The sequence below is a fragment of the Odocoileus virginianus genome, chromosome 13, assembly GCF_023699985.2.
Source record: "Odocoileus virginianus isolate 20LAN1187 ecotype Illinois chromosome 13, Ovbor_1.2, whole genome shotgun sequence".
NCBI lineage: Eukaryota > Metazoa > Chordata > Mammalia > Artiodactyla > Cervidae > Odocoileus > Odocoileus virginianus.
The window spans coordinates 62,762,999-62,785,545 of record NC_069686.1 but is presented as its reverse complement, the minus strand read 5'-3'; the positions used below and the strand labels follow the sequence as shown (position 1 = coordinate 62,785,545).

General features: G+C 42.3%; 1 protein-coding gene across 1 annotated transcript; it reads left to right on the top strand.

Annotated features, from left to right (window-relative positions):
- The first annotated feature begins 5,312 nt into the window (after positions 1 to 5,312).
- LOC110141329 (thymosin beta-4-like) lies at positions 5,313 to 5,447 on the top strand. Its single transcript, XM_070475838.1, has one exon. The coding sequence runs from the start codon at positions 5,313 to 5,315 to the stop codon at positions 5,445 to 5,447; it is 135 nt and encodes a 44-aa protein (XP_070331939.1).
- The last annotated feature ends 17,100 nt before the right edge of the window (positions 5,448 to 22,547 follow it).

The window sequence follows — 22,547 nt, the reverse complement described above, 5'->3', positions numbered from 1 at the left end:
CCAGATAATCACGATGGTGTGATCACTCACCTAGATCCAGATATCTTAGAATGCAAAGTCAAGTGGGCCTTAGGAAGCTTCATGATGAACAAAGCTAGTGGAGGTGATGGAATTCCAGTTGAGCTATTTCAAATCCTAAAAGATGATGCTGTGAAAGTGCTGCACTCAATATGCCAGCAAATTTGAAAAACTCAGCAGTGGCCATAGGACTGGAAAAGGTCAGTTTTCATTCCAATCCCAAAGAAAGGCAATGCCAAAGAATGTTCAAACCACTGCACAATTGCACTCATCTCACACACTAGGAAAGTAATGCTCAAAATTCTCCAAGCCAGGCTTCAGCAGTACATGAACCATGAACCTCCAGATGTTCAAGCTGGTTTTAGAAAAGGCAGAGGAACCAGAGATCAAATTACCAACACCTACTGGATCATCGGAAAAGCAAAGAGTTCCAGAAAAATATCTATTTCTGCTTTTATTGACTATGCCAAAGCCTTTGACTGTGTGGATCACAATAGCTGTGGAAAATTCTTAAAGAGATGGAATACCAGACCACCTGACTTGCCTCTTGAGAAACCTGTATGCAGGTCAGGAAGCAACAGTTAGAACTGTACATGGAACAACACACTGGTTCCAAATAGGAAAGGGAGTACATCAAGGCTGTATATTGTCACCCTGCTTATTTAACTTATATGCAGAGTACATCATGAGAAACACTGGGCTGGAAGAAGCACAAGTTGGAATCAAGATTGCCAGGAGAAATATCAATAACCTCAGATATGCAGACGACACTACCCTTATGATAGAAAGTGAAGAACTAATGAACCTCTTGATAAAAGTGAAAGAGGAGAGTGAAAAAGTTGGCTTAAAACTCAACATTCAGAAGACTAAGATCATGGCATCCAGCCCCATCACATCATGGCAAATAGATGGGGAAACAGTGGAAACTGTGGCTGACTTTATTTTGGGGATCTTCAAAATTACTGCAGATGGTGATTTCAGTCTTGAAATTAAAAGACGTTCACTCCTTGGAAGGAAAGTTATGACCAACCTAGACAGCATATTAAAAAGCAGAGACATTACTTTGCCAACAAAGGTCCGTCTAGTCAAGGCTATGGTTTTTCCAGTGGTCATGTATGGATGTGGTCATGTTGGGCTGTTTAGAAAGCTGAGTGCCAAAAAATTGATGCTTTTGAACTGTGGTGTTGGAGAAGACTCTTGAGAGTCCCTTGGATTGCACGGAGATCCAACCAGTCCATCCTAAAGGAGATCAGTCCTGGGTGTTCATTGGAAGGACTGATGCTGAAGCTGAAACTCCAATCCTTTGGCCACCTCATGAGAAGAGTTGACTCATTGGAAAAGACCCTGATGCTGGGAGGGATTGAGGGCAGGAGGAGAAGGGGATGACAGAGGATGAGATGGTTGGATGGCATCACCGACTCAATGGACATGAGTTTGGGTAAACTCCAGGAGTTGGTGATGGACAGGGAGGCCTGGCGTGCTGCGATTCATGGGGTCGCAAAGAGTCGGACACGACTGAGTGACAGAACTGAACTGAACGGATAGACAGGGGATAGACAAGGGACGTTGGGCAGGCAGATTCGACAGATGCCGACTATGAACACCTGCCACCCACTAGGATGGGGCTCCAAGCCCTACATCCACAGATCCTCTGGTCTTCCAAGCATCTCTACATTGTATCCATTGTCGTTTTCCAGATAAGAAGACGAAATCTCAGAGTGGTTGAGTCACTGTCCGCATTCCCACAACAGGTACAGGGTCAAGCTGGATTCAAATCAAATCCTATTTCCCAAGATGGACAGAAGTTCCTTGCTGATATGGGGCCTGTGAGCTCCTCCAGTCTTTAGCAGAGTCTGGCTCTCCCAGCCCTGTGTTTGTTAGTGGGAAGCATAAACGCATGTGTACACACGCACACATACACAGGTCAACTAAGGTTTTTCCACTTGAGCCAGAAGACGATGCCTCCTTGTGGTTTCTATTTATGACTCCAAGAGAAATTAAGGAATCAGCGTGGCCTCACCTCTCTCCTTCCCTTCAGAGCCAAAGGACCATTTGCTGATCTGCTTTGCTCCCTTCATCATCACCCCGGCAGCCACTTGGTCTAAAGGCAGATCCCTGGTCCCTGTAAACTGAGGCAGAGAGCAAAGAAGAGATGAGAAGGGGCAGGAAGGGCTGAGTAACAGGGGTTGTGGTCCATGATGGTTCTTCATCCTGCCTGTCCCATGAGCTACCTGCACAACCTCCAGCGGGCACTGCACCTCCCTGCCCCCAGGTTCTCCTGAGTGGAAAGACGCTGCCTCTTGAGTGGCAGTAAAGATTAAGCACTCCAATACACATCGCATGCTGAGAACAGTGGCCAGTGCATGGCAGGCTCACAATAAACCAGCTCCGCAGTACGGAGGCCAAAACTCAGCTGCTCTGCACAGGTGCCTAATCAAAACTCAGAGAATTTGGGTGAAGCAGAAAAGAATAGTTTTATTACTTTGCCAGGCAAAGAGGGACACGGCAGGCTCCTGCCCTAAAAAACTGTGTCCCAACCCAGGAAGATTTGGTGAGGAGTTTTCTAGGATGAACCTGTAGTTCACGAATCCTATAGTTTTATAGGATGGTTCAAGGGCAGGGTTGCTAATAAGGATCAGGGTGTTTGCAGGGCCTGTATCTCTTTAATCTGGCCTCAAGTGGTCTCCTGATGAGTTTCTATGGTTCTCAAATTGATTAAACTGTGATCTTCTCTGGAATGAAGAATGCTAACATCTTCCTTTTGTCAGGGGTTTTAGTTCTATTAAAAAAAGCTCAAAGATACTGTTATGTGTACCAGTCGAGACGGATCTAGGACCCTGCCCCAAGGCTGCACTATTTTATCTTGACTGCTCCTCCCTATTCTCTTCATCCCCTCCCTTCCCTGATTAGCAACTGCTTGAAAAGCTTCCATACACAGGAGCCCCGCTGGGTCCTACTCAGCTTCAGCATTATCAGAGACAGGACCAGGAACAGGAGCAGAATGGTGGCCTGCACACACAGAAAGGAGAATCCCAGAGAAGGTGGGATCCTATGACTAGGCAGAGACATTCCAGACCAAGGAATCCCACTCAATCTCTGGGAGAAAAGATGGACTTGGGGTGGCCTGTGAACACTGGGTCCCATACATGTGCACACAGATGCCCTCTGAATGGAAATTCAGGCCCTCCCAACACCGTCTCCAGCCCAGACTTTCAGGAGAGCAGCCAAGGAACATGCGAGTTCTGAGAATACAAAGTCTGTCCTCTTTCCTTTAAGGAACAGATTCCAGACTCATAGATCCCAATGGATTCTATTAGCCAGGTTCTGCCTCCATATGGGGATTAATCCACTGACTACACTATTGCCTGAGCACAGACCATGGGCCTCCTGATGGGGAAATATATATACACATATCAATAAATAAGTCTGTATATATATTACATGATATACACATCTGTACATTATGTGTGCATGCATACATATATAGGTATTATATATAGATACACATATACACAGTGAGATATTACATTTTATCAAACAATGATCAACAGATACTTTAACAACACCTGGATGAAAGAAAGGGTCCAGCCATTCACAGATCTGGGCTTCTCTCTCTTAGATCCTTTCTACAGGTTTCACTCTTCAATAGACAAAAATTTTAGCTGTCAGTCCTTGTTCATGCTCAACCTCTGTACTCTACTTTCTCTGTATCTGGGTATACTTTATCCTCCTCTTCTTTCCCTTCCCACTCAGGCTCTCCAGTTCAAGTTTAAAGAGATGCGACCAGCCTCACTGATTGGCCCAAGTTATCTTGCTATTTGGATCTTGTGTCCCAAGGAAACTCAGTTGCTTTGGGGAAAGTATTTGTTTTGCCTTTGGTGGTCTCCCAAATATCTTTGGCACTGGGACCCCATCTTGCTTTTCTACATCCCCTTCCTGGAGATGCTAGTCTTGACTGGAACTCTATGACAGCTCACCCTCACTGCCTGTGTCTCCAAGGGCACACACCTTCCCTTCTCCACACACCCCCAAAACCAAACCTTACAACTACTTTAGCCTAGGGCTATGGCTTTCATAACAAAATATCATAGACTGGGTGACTTATAAACAGCAAAAAATGTATTTCTCATGGCTCTGGAGCCCTGAAGTCTGAGATCAGAACACCAGCATGATGGGATCTGGTGAGAGCCCTGTTCTTAAGTTGTAGCTGGCTGCCTCTGGGCTGTATGTTGACAAGGAGGAGAAAGAGAGGGAGAGGTCTTTCTCTTCTTATAAGGACACTTATCACCTCCATAAAGACCTAATCTTCAAATGTAATCACAATGAGGGTTTAGGGCTTCAACATACGAGTCTGGGGGGAGACACAAACATTCAGCCTGTAACAACATCTGACACCAACTCTTCCACCAAAATGTCCAACTCTGCCTTCACTCGATCCCATACCACTCAAGCCGATAACTCCACCCACCTCCATACCCTGATCTGTCACATGCATGATCAGCATCTTGCCCAGCAGGAAACATGATGGAGGCCACCTGTCTAAGGAAACAGCTGATGAAGTTACACCCCTGACTTTTGACCCCTGGCTCCCCTTGACCTCTGACCCCGAGGGCTCTCGCACACCTGGTTGCAGCCTGACATTTGGCTTTGGGTCTCACCTGTATCCTTGGCTGTGCTCTTTCAGTCCCCACTGGACCTCAGCACCCCCAGTTCTGCTGCCTGTGCCCCTGCCAGCCTCCTAGTTACCTGCGGCCTCACTGAGACAGCACTTCTGGATGGCCCTGCCCCCTGCGTTTATTCCCAGAGCAGCCTCTCTATCGTCCTGTTCCAGCGTCACATCTGCCACAGGTGTCCCTGCAGAGGAGGACTATGACAGCTTCACAGCGAGGCTGGGGCCAGGCCAGGGTGATGGTGCAGGTGAGCCCTGCGACAAATTTATAAACAGAGCATTCCTGCCTTCAGTTATCATCATCTAGCGCATCATCAGGGACTATTTCTGGAAAACCCACACTGAGTCAACTGAAGGTCTCAGCTCTCATCTCAGGATTACTGCATGGCCATTATCTACAAGAAAAGAAACAAGCCAAAAAAAAAAAAAAAGAACCAACATGCAAAGGCATCATTTAAGAGTCATCTCAGCACTTGCCCTGGCAGGCAGGCAGTGCCCACTGAGGGTACCAGTATCCCTAAGTCACTGCTGAAAATAACTAAGAAAGAGAGGGAAGGAGAGCTCTCATCAGCCATTGCAGACTGTATTTCTCTCCTTCGCAGCTCGCTCTGCTCCCTCTGAAACCATGTCTGACAAACCCAATATGGCTGAGATTGAGAAGTCCGACAAATCGAAATTGAAGAAAGCAGAAATGCAAGAGAAAAATCCCCTGCCTTCAAAAGAAACTACTGAAGGGGATGAGCAAGCAGGCAAGTCGTAATGAGGCATGCGCTGCCAGTATACACTGTACGTTCCACAAGCGATGCCTTCTTATTTTACCTCTTTTAGCTGCTTAGCTTTGCAGGAGACAAAGAGGTTGGCTCAAGTTTAAATGACTGTGCCATCCTCTTGCACATAAAGAAAGGAGAGCTACTAACAATGTGTAGGCCACGGCCTGCCTCTCTCATCTGCCTGTCTGACTGGAAGGAAAAAAATTGTTGGTGAAGGAGGGAGTTGGGTAGTCCGACTGAACTCTAGAGTAAAAAACAAGCTGGTCCATGATGTCCTGTGGGCTGTGAAGTGCAGCTTAGAGTGCCATTTCCTTTTTGTTACAATGTTTAAATACTGGAATGCAGGTATTTTTTAGCACAAATTAAAAGTTTTAAAATGTTTAAAAAAAAAAAGTGGGGGTGGAGAGGAGAGAGAAACTGAGAAGATAATAGTGAAGAGAAGAAAAGGAGGACAAAGAAAATAGGGAGAAAAAAGTAAATAGGTGGAAAAACCTGGTCAACCTTGGGCTGATTCACCTTCATTCAAATGAGACAGAATCAAATTGTTGGGGTGTCAAGATTTTTACTTAGAAATAAATCAGTTCCATATACCAAGAAGTAGATTTACATCAACCTACAGTTGGTCAACCAGTTAGATACAAATGCTCAAGATGTTAATAGCAGTCAACATTTATTTAATTTGACATGGCAGTCACTGTGCTAAATGCATCATGTGTATTATTTTTTGAATCCTCATGAAAATTTAGGAAATAAGAACTATGATTATTTCTCTCCTTACACATGGGAAAACATGTTTACCTATTTCCTGGCCATGAGGAAATATCCTGCCATGATCATCCCACTACAAGAAGAAAAAATAAGTTCTACTGACTCAAAGGCCAGTTGTTAACCATTCTATTTATTTCTAAATCAAGCTCCAAGGAATATGATCATTCAGCAGAACACAGGTAAAATTAGGGAAGGAAGATTTAACTGTGTAAAATGAAAGTGGCCACAGCAAATGCTGAGAGACATCGGTGGCTTTAGCACATTCCAAGTTGAAATTCTGATCTTTATTCCTCAGCAGTCAAGTTCAAAATTCCAATTCCTGGCACCTTCTTTGACTTTCTTTCACTTTCTTCAGAACCAGAGGATTCCTACTGGAATGTCATTTCAGAAGTACTGTTTTTTCCATCTCAACAGGATGGTAAAGACTCTCATTCAGGTGTTATCCTTTTGAGATAATCAACGTCATTGTGAAATAAAATGAAACTGAAAGTGTTAGTCTCTCAGTCAACTCTTTGCGACCCTATGAACTGTCGCCCACCAGGCTCCTCTGTCCATGGGGTTCTCCAGGCAAGAACACTGGAGTGAGTAGCCATTCCCTTCTCCGGGGGATCTTCCCAACCCAGGGATTGAACCCAAGTCTGCTGCATTGCAGGCAGATTCTTTACCATCTGAACCATCAAGGAAGCCCAATTGTGAAAACAAAGTGTTTCCAATTTTTGGCTTCCGTGGAACCATTACTGGGATATGGAGAATTGTCTGTTGGCAAAAATCTGTGGGCCAAGGGTCTTTGGATACTTTTTTATCTCCTCCGTGACTGGGGCTCCAGTTCCTCTGGTCTGTTAGCTTGTAGGAGCTGCAAATCCTCTGAGAAATAAATTCAGGGTGGCCACTCACCCTGTGGATTTGACTTTGTGACAGCAGTGAATGAGAGCTAACTGACCATGCAGCCCAGGAGGAAAGCCGGGGAGAACAACGTTCATGGGACCCTGTCTGCAGAGGGTTATAAATCTCTCAGGCTTCTCAGACAGAATCCCAAACGAGGCTCCAGACCTGCCCTGTCCACCGCGATCGCCATGGCCCTGTGTCCACTGAGCGCTCACAGTGTGGTCAGTCCCTGTGAGGAGATGCTCTCAGGTGTGAGACACACACCAGATTTCTAAGGCTAAAGAGGAAAGATCAATTAGCTCATTAATAATAAGCTTAGTCACTACTTGATAAGTTAAATAGAATATTTCATTAGAATTGAATGTTTCTCTTTATTTTTTTAATGTAACTTCTATAAAATTTTTAGTTATATATGTGCCTCCCATTCTGTTTCTATTGGGCAGTTCTGCTGAGGACATTCAAACACTGAAAATATCCTGCAACTAACAGACCACAACCAATCAGTGTATGCCAAAATTATACTACTTACAAATCAACTATCTATGAGAACAACCTGTTGACCAGCAGAAAAGATTTTCCACAATTAAAGACACAACGAGATGTGTAGGGGGAATAGAGACATAGACTATCTGGATTCACACCCTTGAGTCAGCAACTCACATAAGGAGGAACATTACAATCTCAGAGGTCCTCCCCAAGGAGTGAGAATTCTGAGTGAGGGTTCCCCAGCCCTACACTAGAAAGAGGAGCCCCAAGAACATCTGGCTTTCAAAACCAGCAGGGCTTATGTTCAAGAGAACTGGAGGACTACAGGAAACACAGAATCTGCTCACAAAGGGTGCATGCAAAATCTCACCCATTGTGATTCCCAGTGGAGAGGCAGCAGTTTGAAAGTAGCCTGAGTCTGACACTTGTTGATCTTGAAGAGCCTCCCAGAGAGGCAGGAGGCAACTGAGATTTACCCCAATGGACACTGATGTTGGCAACAGCCATCGAGGGGTGTTCAGTCTACTATGAAACACCAGAGCTGGCAAACACCATCTTGGAAGCTTTTCTCTAGCCAGTTAGTGTTGCAGACCCAGCTCTATCCTCCACTGGACCAGCACCAGCGCGAGGACATCCTGAGCTACACAGCCAACCATGTAGGAAGCCTACCCTGCCCTCCAGTGGCCCACGGCCATTACACAAGGCGTGGTCTCACAGACAGCCAGGCCAGGAGCCAGCCCTGCCTACCAACACACCCACTGCAGTCAGCATGCCAGAAGAGTAGGACCCTCACAGCCAACATACAGGGCATCCCTAGAGCACACACTCTGGTGACCAGAGAGGCGCATGCTGCTGGGCCTCATCAGACATCCACACAAGGCCACTTCTCCAAGATTGGGAAACGTAACGGACCTACCTAACACACAAAGATAAACACAGAGTTGAACAAAATGTAGAGACAGGAGGAATATGTTCCAAACAAAGAAACAGGACATAACTTCAGAAAAAAGAACTAAACAGAACTTCCCCTGTGGTCCAGTCGCTAAGACTCTGTGTTCTTAATGCAGAGGATCGTTGTCTGATCTCTGGTCAGAAAGCTGAATCCCGCTTGCCACAACTAAAGATCCAGTATGCCACAATGAAGATGGAAGATCCTGTATGCCACAACCAAGACCTAATGCAGCTAAATAGATAAATAAAAGTTAAAGTAAAATAAAACACACTATTAGAAAAAGAATTAAACAAAGTAGAGACAAGCAATCTAAAGAGTTCAAGGTAATGATTAAAAAGATGCTCACCAAACTTGGGGAATGGATGGATGAATACAGTGAAAGCTCTTAGAGGAAATGCTTTCAGCTTTTTACCAGAGTATGATGTTAGCTGTGGGAGTGTCATATATGACTTTTATAATGTCAAAATATGCTCCCTCTAACCAACATTCTTGAGAGTTTTTATCATGAATGGATTTGAATTTCATCAGCCTTTTCTGCGTCTATTGAGAAGATTATGTAATTTTTATTCTTCATTTCGTTAATGTGCTATCACATTGATTGACTTGCAGATGTTAAACCATCCTTGCATCCCTAACTCATCTCCATCTTGAGAAAGAACAAAGCTGGAAATATCACTCTCCCTGACTTCAAAGTATCATGCAAAGTTACAGTAATCAAAACACTATGGTTTGGGTACAAAGAGACACAATGATCAGTGGAACAAGATAGAGTCCAGAAATAAACTCACACTTATATGGTCAGCAATTCTATGACAAAGGAGGCAAGAATATACAAGAGGGAAAAGACAGCCTCTTCAGTAAATGGTGTGGGAAAGCTAAACAGCTGCATGAAAAATAATCAAATCAAACTATTTCACCATATACAAAAATAAACTCAAAATGAATCAGACCTAAATGTATGACCTGAAACCATAAAACTCCTAGAAGGAAAAACATAGCATTACATTCTTTGACATATGCCTTAGCAATATTTTTCTGGATCTTTCTCTTCAGGTAAGGGAAATAAAAGCAAAAATAAACAAATAAGACTACATCAATCTAAAAAGCTTTTGCACACAAAAATGAAAAGACAGCTTACTGAAAGGGAAAAGATATTTTTAAATGATATATTCAAAAAGGGGCTGATATCCAAAATATACAAAAATTCATGCAACTGAATATTGAGCAAACAGACAACCCCAATTTTAAAAAACCAACACAATTTTAAAAATGGGCAGAGGACTTAAATAGACATTTTTCCAAAGACAGTCAGATAGTCAACAGGCATATGAAAAGGTGGTTCAACATCACTAATCATTAACGAAATGCAGATAAAAAAAAAGAATGGCTATTACCAAAAAGACAAGAAATAACAAGTGTTGTTGAAGACCATCCCCATGGAAAAGAAATGCAAAAAAAGCAAAATGGCTGTCTGAGGTAGCTTTACAAATAGCTGTGAAAAGAAGAGAAGTGAAAAGCAAAGGAGAAAAAGAAAGATATTCCCATCTAAATGCAGAATTCCAAAGACTAGCAAGGAGAGATGAAAAAAAAGGCTTCCTCAGTGATCAATGTAAAGAAATAGAGGAAAACAACAGAATGGGAAAGACTAGAAATCTCTTTAAGAAAATTAGAGATTCCAAGGGAACATTTCATGCAAAGATGGGCTCAATAAAGGACAGAAAAGGTGTGGACCTAACAGAAGCAGAAGATATTAAGAAGAGGTGGCAAAAATACACAGAAGAACTTTACAAAAAAGATCTTCATGACCCAGATAATCATGATGGTGTGATCACTCACCTAGAGCCAGACATCCTGGAATGTGAAGTCAAGTGGGCTTTAGGAAGCATCACTATGAACAAAAAGCTAGTGGATGTGATGGAATTTCAGTTGAGCTATTTCAAATCCTGAAGGATGATGCTGTGAAAGTGCTGCACTCAATATGCCAGCAAATTTGGGAAACTCAGCGGTGGCCACAGGACTGGAAAAGGTCAGTTTTCATTCCAATCCCAAAGAAAGGCAATGCCAAAGAATACTCAAACTACTGCACAATTGCACTCATCTCACATGCTAGTAAAGTAATACTCAAAATTCTCCAAGCCAGGCTTCAGCAATACGTGAACCGTGAACTTCCAGATGTTCAAGCTGGTTTTAGAAAAGGCAGAGGAACCAGAGACCAAATTGCCAACATCCACTGGATCATTGAAAAAGCAAGAGAGTTCCAGAAAAACATCTATTTCTGCTTTATTGAATATGCCAAAGCCTTTGACTGTGTGGATCACAATAAGCTGTGGAAAATTCTGAAAGAGATGGGAATACCAGACCATCTGACCTGTCTCTTGAGAAATCTGTATGCAGGTCAGGAAGCAACAGTTAGAACTGGACATGGAACAACAGACTGGTTCCAAATAGGAAAAGGAGTACATCAAGGCTGTATATTGTCACCCTGCTTATTTAACATATATGCAGAGTACATCATGAGAAACATTGGGCTGGAGGAAGCACAAGCTGTAATCAAGATTGCCAGGAGAAATATCAATAACCTCATATATGCAGACAATACCACCCTCATGGCAGAAAGTGAAGAGGAACTAAAAAGCCTCTTGATGATCCTGAAGGAGGAGAGTGAAAAAGTTCACTTAAAGCTCAACATTCAGAAAACTAAGATCATGGCATCTGGTCCCATCATCTCATGGGAAATAGATGGGGAAATAGTGAAAACAGTGTCAGACTTTATTTTGGGGGGCTCCAAAATCACTGCAGATGGTGATTTCAGTCATGAAATTAAAAGACGCTTACTCCTTGGAAGGAAAGTTATGACCAACCTAGATAGCATATTAAAAAGCAGAGACGTTACTTTGTCAACAAAGGTCTGTCTAGTCAAGGCTATGATTTTTCCAGTGGTCATGTATGGATGTGAGAGCTGGACTGTGAAGAAAGCTGAGAATTGATGCTTTTGAACTGTGATGTTGGAGAAGACTCTTGAGAGTCCCTTGGACTGCAAGGAGATCCAACCAGTCCATCCTAAAGGAGATCAGTCCTGGGTGTTCATTGGAAGGACTGATGCTGAAGCTGAAACTCCAGTACTTTGGCCACCTCATGCGAAGAGTTGACTCATTGGGAAAGACCCTAATGCTGGGAGGGATTGGGGGCAGGAGGAGAAGGGGACGACAGAGGATGAGATGCCTGGATGGCATCACCGACTCAATGGACATGGGTTTAGGTGGACTACGGGAGTTGGTGATGGACAGGGAGGCCTGGCGTGCTGCGATTCATGGGGTCACACAGAGTCAGACACGACTGAGCGACTGAACTGAACTGTTGAGGACATGGAGAAAATGGAACCATGTACTATTGATGGGAGTGTAAATTGGTCCAGCTACTATGGAAAATAGTGTGGAGGCTGCTCAAAAGACTAAAACTAGAGCTACCATATGATCCAGCAATTTCACTTTTGGGTATTTACATGAAGAAAACAAAGACACTAATTTAAAAATATATGCGTATCAATATTTATTGCAGTCTTATTTACAATAGTAGCCAGGATATGCATGTGTGCTAAGTTGTGTCTGACTCTTTGAAACCTTATGGGCTATCGCCCTCCAGGCTCCTCTGTCCATGGGATTACCCAGGCAAGAATACTGGAGTGGGTTGCCATTTCCTCCTCCAGGGCATCTCCCCCACCCAGGGATCGCACTGGAGCCTCCTGCATTTCCTGCATTGGTAGATGGATTCTTTACCACTGAGCCAAAGCCAAGATATAGAAGGAACCTAAGTGTCTGATTGGTAAAGAATTTGTGGTATATGTCGACAATGGAATATTAGCCATAAAAAATGAAATCTTGCCATTTGCTACAACACGAGTGACTCTAGAGAGTATTATGCTAAGTGAAGGAAATCAGACAAACAAGAAAGGATCTCACTTCTATGCGGAATCTAAAAAATAAAACAATCAAAATAAACAAAATAAAAACATACAGGTCAAAGGACAAACCAGTAGGGAGAGGGATGTGAAAAGGTGAAGGGGATTAACAGGTACAAACCTCCAGTCGTAAAATAAATAAGCTGCAGGGATGTAACATACAGGGTAAGGGATACGGTTCATAATATGGTAATAACTTTGCATGGAGACAGATGATTACTAGACTTATGGTGATAACTTCATAATGTGTGCAAATGTCAGATCACTATGAATTTCAGTACACCTAAAATTAACATAATATTGTATATCAAGTATATTTCAGTTTTATTTTATTATTTTTCAATGTGAACCATTTTTTAAACCTTTATTGAATTTGTTGCAATATTGCTTCTGTTTTATGTTTTGGTTTTTTGGCCATGAGGCATGTGGGATCCTAGCTGTCCAACCCGGGAGCTGACTAGCACCCCCTGCAATGGAAGGCAACGTCCCGACCACTGGACTGGCAGGGAAGTCCCAGTATATTTTAATTTTAAAAAATGACTGTGTGAATACTCTGACTGGTGGAACATGGAAAGCCCCCACTGTTCACCCCTAATCCTGCCTCTTTCTACTTTTCTAATTCTCTTTATTTTATTAAAACCATATGTTAATGGTTTGTACATCATTTCTTTTCCATCATTAGTAATGATAGAAAGAATTTTTTTAAAAAATGGAACTGTATTCAATGTACACAAAATTTGAATCTATTTTCTTCAAACATGTCAATGAAAAATTTAACTTATTGTTCCTAAATTTCCCAAGAAGTTCTTTTTCTTCAAAAATAGGTAACATTATCTATTGAAGCTAGGGCAACATAAAATTATAAGTAACAAATACCAAATTTTAAAATCAAAAGTACTTAAAACTTTTTTTTATTTTTTCAAAATTTAATTAAATTCATCTAATGATTCATCTAAATATAAAATTGTTTGTGATTCTGGTAGTCACTGTCTATCTAAACGCCAAAGTACAGAAGAGTATTGTGTTTTGCAGTGTTATATCTAGACATACATACAATATTGCAAAATGTTCGTCAGCCATCACATGCAATGTTTGTGAATACTGAACTGATTGGTGAGTCCTTCTAATTGGAATGCGAAAAGAAGAAAATGGGTGTCGCCTCTAGTGGATAATGACACAGTTTTGTAAGACTGCAGTATTCACGTGTTCTGAGAGAGAGAATTTGACAACTTAATTAGTCTGTCTTCAAGGGAAAATTTGACAACTTGATTAGCTTCTCTTTTCCTTTCCAAGTGCTTCTACAGCTCAAACCCTCCTTGTGTCCCAAAACAGTGCTCATCTCCAAAATATGCAATGACACGGGCTACAGACCAGCATCACCTTCCAACATGGTCTACTGTTACGCTGAGGATGGGGAATCAGTGTTTCCGAGGGGGTGTTTCCCTGGTGATGAATGGCTTTAGTCAGGAGAATGGAGGGAGGGAGGGAAGTAGGGAGGAAGGGGGAGAGGGGCGGGATAGAGCTGCCAGAGCTGAACGGACAAAGGTGAGTAGGGAGGTTAGAGTACATGGGTCTATTTGAATAACAAGGAGAATGGAAACTAATAAATAAAAATCAACATTCCCCTTATTAATTCTAACTACTCATTTTTCTCTGAATTTGACTGACACTTTGTCCTTGGAATATTAAATGATGCTAGTATGAGGAAGCAGATAGTCTTCGTGAAGCAGAAATATTCACAGGTGAAATCTTGGATCCATATGGGAACCTCAGTGAATGCATCCCCTCTTGGTGTTCTTCCTTTTCCGATGATGACTGAGTTTGCTCACTGCAACTTCTGGTGTTTGGTGTACCACCCGTCAGCTTTCTAATCATTGTTAATTCTATCGCCACAGCAGTTATGAACCATCTGGTACATCCTTCCATTTTCACATGTTACTTACAGATGGCAATTACCCAAGTTAATGTGGCCATTTGGATGACCAGCTCCTCGCTCATTTCCAAGACACAGTTGCAGGGATGACATCGTGTGAATATTCCATCAAGGCTTTTTAACCCCATCTCCTCCTTTTCCGTTTGCAACCCCCCATTTCCTGGGCTGGGGCTCACTGCTCCATGGCAAAAGGTAGCCAGGCCACAAACTCTTTAACAAAACAATAGGCTTAGAAGTCAGGCATTGCAAAAAAAGAGAAGAAAAGATTTGCTACATGTCTTTTATTCAATTACATTTTATTGGAGCATAGTTGTGTCAGCTACAAACTGGCACTTGCTATCTACCTCTACAGGATTAAATCATGTGCTGCTATAGCTGTTGATCTTCAACACCCTCTAAGAAGAATTCAGGGTGGGGAGCAGAAGTGAGGCACTCTGTGCTCAAGGGGAGCGGAGCAGGCGGGAAAGAACCTGGCAGAACAGATCGCCAGATCGTTAGATATTAGTTAGCTATTTTCAGGAGCCGATTTCATGAGCCCAATTCTTGTATCTCCCCATATCTAGAAAAGCACTAAAATCATTCATGATAATGACTGTTCCTAGCAAAGCGTCACAAGATTGGTAAAAACCTTCCGGAAAAGTATGTACTCACTTGCATGTATTACCCCTTCACCAAAATCACATATATACTGTCCTTCTCCCACTGCCTCTTTGGGTCAGATTCTCAGAGCTAACTGAGGTACTGTCTCCCGGGCAGAGGTCCTCATTTTGCCCCAAATAAAATCTAACTCACAACTCTCACCTGTGCATTTTTTCTAAGTCGACAGTTGATTTACACTCTTGTGTTAGTTTCCCGTGTATAGCAAAGTGAGTCAGCTGTACATACACATATATCCACTCGTTTTTAGATTCTGTTTCCATATAGGCCATCACAGAGTACTGAGTAAGGGTCCCTGTGCTATACAGTAGGTCCTTCATAGTTCTTTATTTCACACACAATGTGATATGTCAGTGCCTACCTCCCCACTCATCTCACACCCGCTGTCCCCCTGATAACCGTAAGTTTCTTTTCTACATCTGTGAGTCTATTTCTGTTGGTAAATAGGCTCATTTGTACCTAGCTCAAATAGTTTTTTAGATTCCACTTACAAGTGATATCATGTGACATTTGTCTCTCTGACTCACTTCACTCACAATGACAGTCTCTACGTCCATCCTTGTGGCTGCAAATGGCATTATTTTGCTCTTTCTTATGTCTGAGTACATTTCTTTAGAATCTATCCGATAAGTTAGAAGCCAGGCCTGGGTAGGAGGTCTGATCAGAAAAGGAAGGAAAAGCCCCTCTTCTGGCCCAGGGAATCCTGGGGAGAGGAGGCTTCTGGCAGGTGATGGGCGTAGAAGGGGAGTGGGTGTCAGATGAGGGACAGGGATCCAACATGACTCCCTTCACCCCAGGATATCAGATGCCACCTTGGGGAGTAGATGGGAGGGGAGAGAGGTGGGGATTAAAAGGCTGACACTTTTTTCCTTAAAGGTTGGAATACGCTGGGACTCCCCTGGTGGTCCGGCGGTTAGGACTCCACACCCCCACTGCAGCGTGCTAGGATTCGACCTCTGGTCAGGGAACCAGGATCCCGCATGCCACAGAGCAGCAAAAATGTCGCTAATAGTAATAAAATAAACTTGAAACGCACCCAAAAATTTTTTGAATATGTTACCTAACAAATTAATCAGGCCACACTATTTTAAATCTGAAAGTGAAAAGTCGCTCAGTTGTGTCCGACTCTTTACGACCCCATGGACTGTAGCCCACCAGGCTCCTCCATCCATAGAATTTTCTAGGCAAGAGTACTGGAGTGGGTTGCCATTTCCTTCTCCAATTTTAAACCTAGAAGGGCTTAAAGTTAATTTAGAGGAACACAGCATTTATGGACAGCATAAAGAAACTCTACTTTCTCTAGACACCTGAGTATGTTTGCAGTCTGCAACCTACAGACACTTTGGTCAACTCAGATTTTCTCCACTAATGTTGAATCCGTACAAATTTAGATACATAAAATTGATGCCTCCATCAGAGCAACAAATAATTAACTGGGTTCATCTTACAGAGTAAATCAAATTATGGGAGAAATATTTACCTATTTAAGAGAATAAAACTATTAAACATCTCCCAAGCACAATTTGCCTACGAAGAAGGTATTTTAGATCAAGAAGTAGGGTGTGATGCTTAGGCTAGTGTTTGATATGCTAATTATGTCAGTCATCTAGTATGAATTTATTATTAATGTCAGCTAACATTTACCAAGACTTTATTATGGGCAGCCAACATGCTGAACACTTACATTAGCTCCAGACTGTGAGGGATGTTATTACTCCCTTTCATAAAGGGGAGACTAGAAGAAACAGTGGAAGTGTTTATTCTATTTACTGAACTCACTGTAGAAAATTTTTACACGCTATAGGGTTGTCACTAGCTAGCAAAACAATCAAATCTGTGGACATTTTATTTCTTTTTTTAAGTGAAGGGACATTTTATTTCTTTTTTTAAATGAAGTACAGTTGATTTACAATCTTGTGTTTATTTCTGCAGTACAGCAAAGTGAATCAGTTAAATATATATATACACATTGTTTTTCATATTCTTTTCCATATGGTTTTTCATAAGGCTGTTGAGTATAGTTCCCTGTGCTGTACAGTGGGCCTTGTTGCTTATCCGTTCTCTACATAATAGTTTGCACCCACTAATCTTGGTCTACCCCTCCCCACGCCCACCCCTCGGCAGCCACGAGCCTGTTCTCTATGTCTGTAAGCCTGTTTCTATTTTGCTGTTAAGTTCATTTGTGCCATATTTTAGATTCCGCATATAACTGATGTCACACGGCATTTGTCTTTCTCTATCTGACTTACTGCACTTAGTATGATGATCTCTAGGTCCATCCACGTTGCTGCAAATGCCGTTGTTTCATTCTTTCTATGGCTGAGTGGTATTCCAATGTGTATATGTACCACATCTTCTCTATCCAGTCATCTGTTGATGGACATTTAGGTGATTTCCATGTCTTGGCTACTGTGAATAGTGCTGCTATGAAAATAAAGGTGCCGTATCCTTTTAGCTTAGAGTTTTGTCTGGATAAGTGCTCAGGAGTGGAATTGCTGAATCATATGGCAGTTCTATTTTTAGTTTTCTGAGGAACCTCCATACTGTTTTTCCACAGTGGCTGCACCGACTTCCGTTTCCACCAACGGTGTGTTTCACAAGGGATATTTTTTAATGGAACTCATCAGTATGAGGGACTTTTATTTGGGGAATAAAAATACCACAGGAATAATTTTTGGATACACAGCCTAAAAGAGTTTGGGGGTTGTTTTTGTTTCTGGGATTTTTTTCCCTTTCTTTCTTTCTTTCTTTATTTATTTCAGTTTCTTTGTTTGTCTTCTTGAAGGAAGTTGTTTTAAGACATTTTCTCCCATTGCTAAGATGCAACTCTCTCTGATATAGAGATAAATGGGGGGCTTGACCCCCTCTTAGTGATACCAGAGGCTGGATTTGCCAAAACTCTATCACAGGCCAAGGTTACAGACAGTGCTGAGCACGCTTCTTGACTAGTTTTTAAGCTCTGAAGGCAGAAAAACTCTTCCTTCTAACTCTTCCTTCAGGAAGAAAATATATTTTTTTATTCTAAAATCTTGACTGAAAACTTGCAAAAGGCTGCCCGAGTGGAGTCCCCACTGCACTGCCTCCCTACCTACCATAGGTAGCAGGGCCTGGAGGGGGAAGGGAGGTTTCCCCCAGTTTTGTTCATCCCTGAGAATAGGCTGGAACTTGAACTTTGATCAAGCAAATCTGGCTCTACCACCCATGTGATCTCTGAGTTTTAGCTACCTCAGCCATCAAAAAGGACGTAGTAAGAATATCTAACTCATAGGTTAGGTATAATTATATATATAATATATATATTATATAATATATTAATATATTAGATATAATCAGGTATGCTGATTATACTAATATTAATAAATGTAGATAAAGTTCTTAACATCATATCTGGCCTGCGTTGAACACAGTAGTGGCTATCACTATTTTACTGTAAATAATCACATCTCAGGTGATAACAGGGCTGCACCAAATCCTGGCCTAAGTGCCACTCACATGGGAATAACCCTGACATGGGGAAGTTCCCCTTGACTTTCGCACTAAAAGACTGAACGGCACTGAGAAAACCATAATTGAAAAAGACACACGTATCACAGTGTTCACTGCAGCACTGCTTACAACAGCTAGGACATGGAAGCAACACAGAGGCCTGTCAGCAGATGAATGGATAAAGAAGCTGTGGTGTAAATATACGGGTTTCCCTGGGGGCTCAGACAGTGAAGAGTCTGCCTGCAATGCAGGACACCTGGGTTCGATCCCTGGGCCGAGAAGATCCCCTGGAGAAGGAAATGACAACCCACTCCAGTATTCTTGCCTGGAAAATTCCAGGGACAGAGGAGCCTGTCAGACTACAGTCCATGGGGTTGCAAAAAGTTGGACACAACTGAGAGACTTTTCACTTCATGTGTGTGTGTGTGTGTGTGTGTGTGTGTGTGTGGAGTATTAGGCATAAAAAGGAAAAGGAGTAAATTTGGTCAGTGCTAATGAGGTGGGTGAAACTGGAGTGCATTATACAGAGTGAAGTAAGTCAGAAGAGAAAAATAAATATCATATATATAAACACATATGTATGGGATCTAGCCTTGACCAGACGGACCTTTGTTGACAAAGTAATGTCTCTGCTTTTTAATATGCTGTCTAGGTTGGTCATAACTTTCTTTCCAAGGAGTAAGCGTCTTTTAATTTCATGGCTGCAATCACCATCTGCAGTGATTTTGGAGCCCAAAAAAATAAAGTCTGACACTGTTTCCACTGTCTCCCCATCTATTTCCCATGAAGTGATGGGACTGGATGCCATGATCTTAGTTTTCTGAATGTTAAGCTTTAAGCCAACTTTTTCACTCTCCTCTTTCACTTTCATCAAGAGGCTTTTTAGTTCCTCGTCACTTCCTGCCATAAGGGTGGTGTCATCTGCATATCTGAGGTTATTGATATTTCTCCCAGAAATCTTGATTACAGCTTGTGCTTCTTCCAGCCCAGCATTTCTCATGATTTCTCTCTGCATATAAGTTAAATAAGCAGTGTGACAATACACAGCCTTGACATACTCCTTTTCCTATTTGGAACCAGTCTGACCAGTCCATCTGGTCAAGGCTATGGTTGTTCCAGTGGTCATGTATGGATATAAGAGTTGGACTGTGAAGAAAGCTGAGTGCTGAAAAATTAATGCTTTTGAACTGTGGTGTTGGAGAAGACTCTTGAGAGTCCCTTGGACTGCAAGGAGATCCAATCAGTCCATCCTAAGGGAGATCAGTCCTGAGTGTTCATTGGAAGGACTGATGCTGAAGCTGAAACTCCAATACTTTGGCCACCTCATTCGAAGAGTTGACTCACTGGAAAAGACCCTGATGCTGGGAGGGATTGGGGGCAGGAGGAGAAGGGGACAACAGAGGATGAGATGGCTGGATGGCATCACCGACTTAATGGGCATGAGTTTGAGTAAACTCCGGGAGTTGGTGATGGACAGGGAGGCCTGGCGTGCTACGATTCATGGGCTCGCAAAGAGTCGGCCACGACTGAGCATCTGAACTGATGGGATCTAGAAAGATGATACTGATGATCCTACTTGCAGGGTAGCAAAGGAGATACAGACATAAAGAACAAACTTATGGACACAGGATGGGGGGTGGAGGGAGAGGGTGGGACAAATGGAGAGAGTAGCATGGAAATATATACACTACCACATGTAAAATAAGTAGCCAGTGGGAATTTGCTCTGTGACTCAGGGAACGCAAACCAGGGCTCTATGACAACCTAGAGGTTGGGATGGGTGGAAGGCGGGGGGAGGGTCAAGAGGGAGCGGACATACGTGCACCCATGGCAGATTCATGCTGCTGTGTGGCAGAAACCAACACAACGTTGTAAAGCAATTATCCTTCAACTAAAAATACTCGTTTGAAGGATACACAATGGAAAAAAGACAACCTCTTTAACAAGCGGTGCTGGGAAAACTGGTCAACCACCTGTAAAAGAATGAAACTCGAACACTTTCTAACACCATACACAAAAATAAACTCAAAATGGATTAAAGATCTAAATGTAAGACCAGAAACTATAAAACTCCTAGAGGAGAACATAGGCAAAACACTCTCCGACATAAATCACAGCAGGAACCTCTATGACCCACATCCCAGAATTTTAGAAACAAAAGCAATAATAAACAAATGGGACCTAATGAAACTTAAAAGCTTTTGCACAACAAAGGAAACTATAAGCAAGGTGAAAAGACAGCCCTCAGATTGGGAGAAAATAATAGCAAACGAAGCAACAGACAAAGGATTAATCTCAAAAATATACAAGCAACTCCTCCAGCTCAACTCCAGAAAAATAAATGACCCAATCAAAAAATGGGCCAAAGAACTCAACAGACATTTCTCCAAGGAAGACATACAGATGGCTAACAAACACATGAAAAGATGCTCAACATCACTCATTATCAGAGAAATGCAAATCAAAACCACAATGAGGTACCATTACATGCCAGTCAGGATGGCTGCTATCCAAAAGTCTACAAGCAATAAATGCTGGAGAGGGTGTGGAGAAAAGGGAACCCTCTTACACTGTTGGTGGGAATGCAAACTAGTACAGCCACTATGGAAAACAGTGTGGAGATTTCTTAAAAAGCTGGAAATAGAACTGCCATATGACCCAGCAATCCCACTTCTGGGCATACACACCGAAGAAACCAGATCTGAAAGAGACACGTGCACCCCAATGTTCATCACAGCACTGTTTATAATAGCCAGGACATGGAAGCAACCTAGATGCCCATCAGCAGACGAATGGATGAGGAAGCTGTGGTACATATACACCATGGAATATTACTCAGCCATTAAAAAGAATTCATTTGAATCAGTTCTAATGAGATGGATGAAACTGGAGCCCATTATACAGAGCGAAGTAAGCCAGAAAGATAAAGACCATTACAGTTTACTAACACATATATACGGAATTTAGAAAGATGGTAACGTAACCCTATATGCAAAACAGAAAAAGAGACTCAGATGTATAGAACAGACTGTGGACTCTGTGGGAGAAGGCGAGGGTGGGATGTTTTGAGAGAACAGCATCGAAACATGTATATTATCTAGGGTGAAACAGATCACCAGCCCAGGTTGGATGCATGAGACAAGTGCTCGGGCCTGGTGCACTGGGAAGACCCAGAGGGATCAGGTGGAGAGGGAGGTGGGAGGGGGGACCGGGATGGGGAACACATGTAAATCCATGGCTAATTCATTTCAAAGTATGACAAAAACCACTGCAATGATGTAAAGTAATTAGCCTCCAACTAATAAAAATAAATGGAAAAAAATAAAAAATAAATACTTGTTTGAAAAAGGCTGAAAGGCAAGAAGATCCTTTTAAAAGCCCTTCATTGACAGAGTGTAGATCAATTTGTTCAGGTCCATTCTAGAAACAGGCCAGCTCCTAGTAATTTAAGGAGAAATTCAATATTGTGTCTCAGCCCAAGTAAAAAAGATAATGTCACTCCATTTTTTTAGCGGAAATTTGAAAACATCCATAGGGAGCTCCCAACTTCCAGTTCTGTATTTAAGAACTGAGCTGATTAGAGGGTTTAGCTATTAAGAAATTATACAAACTCCACTGTTGATTTTAGAACATTTTCTGCTCAAAATTAACCTGGTTGTTACAGGAATTATTTTCCTAAGTCACAACAAAATTTTAAGAAGCACATTCATCATCCCAAGGGTGCAACTCTTCACATTTGGAAGCATAGCCTAATCTTAATGCTATCTTCCCAGTTTTCTGCTCCTTTTTACACTAATTTCTTTGAAAAAAATTGCAGCAATTGCTTCCTCCAAATTCCTCCCTGGTGGGTCTGCCTTGAGACATTCCCATCAGCCTTCCACTAAAAGAGCCCTCTTCTCTCTGGTGTTTGCCTCTCTTTCCCTCTCCTTCCTCCCGAAAGCTCTTTCTTTGCTCTGCTTATAGGA

Coding starts and splice junctions, on each gene's coding strand:
- LOC110141329 (XM_070475838.1), top strand. CDS start 5,313: ATGTCTGACAAACCCAATATGGCTGAGATTGAGAAGTCCGACAAATCG.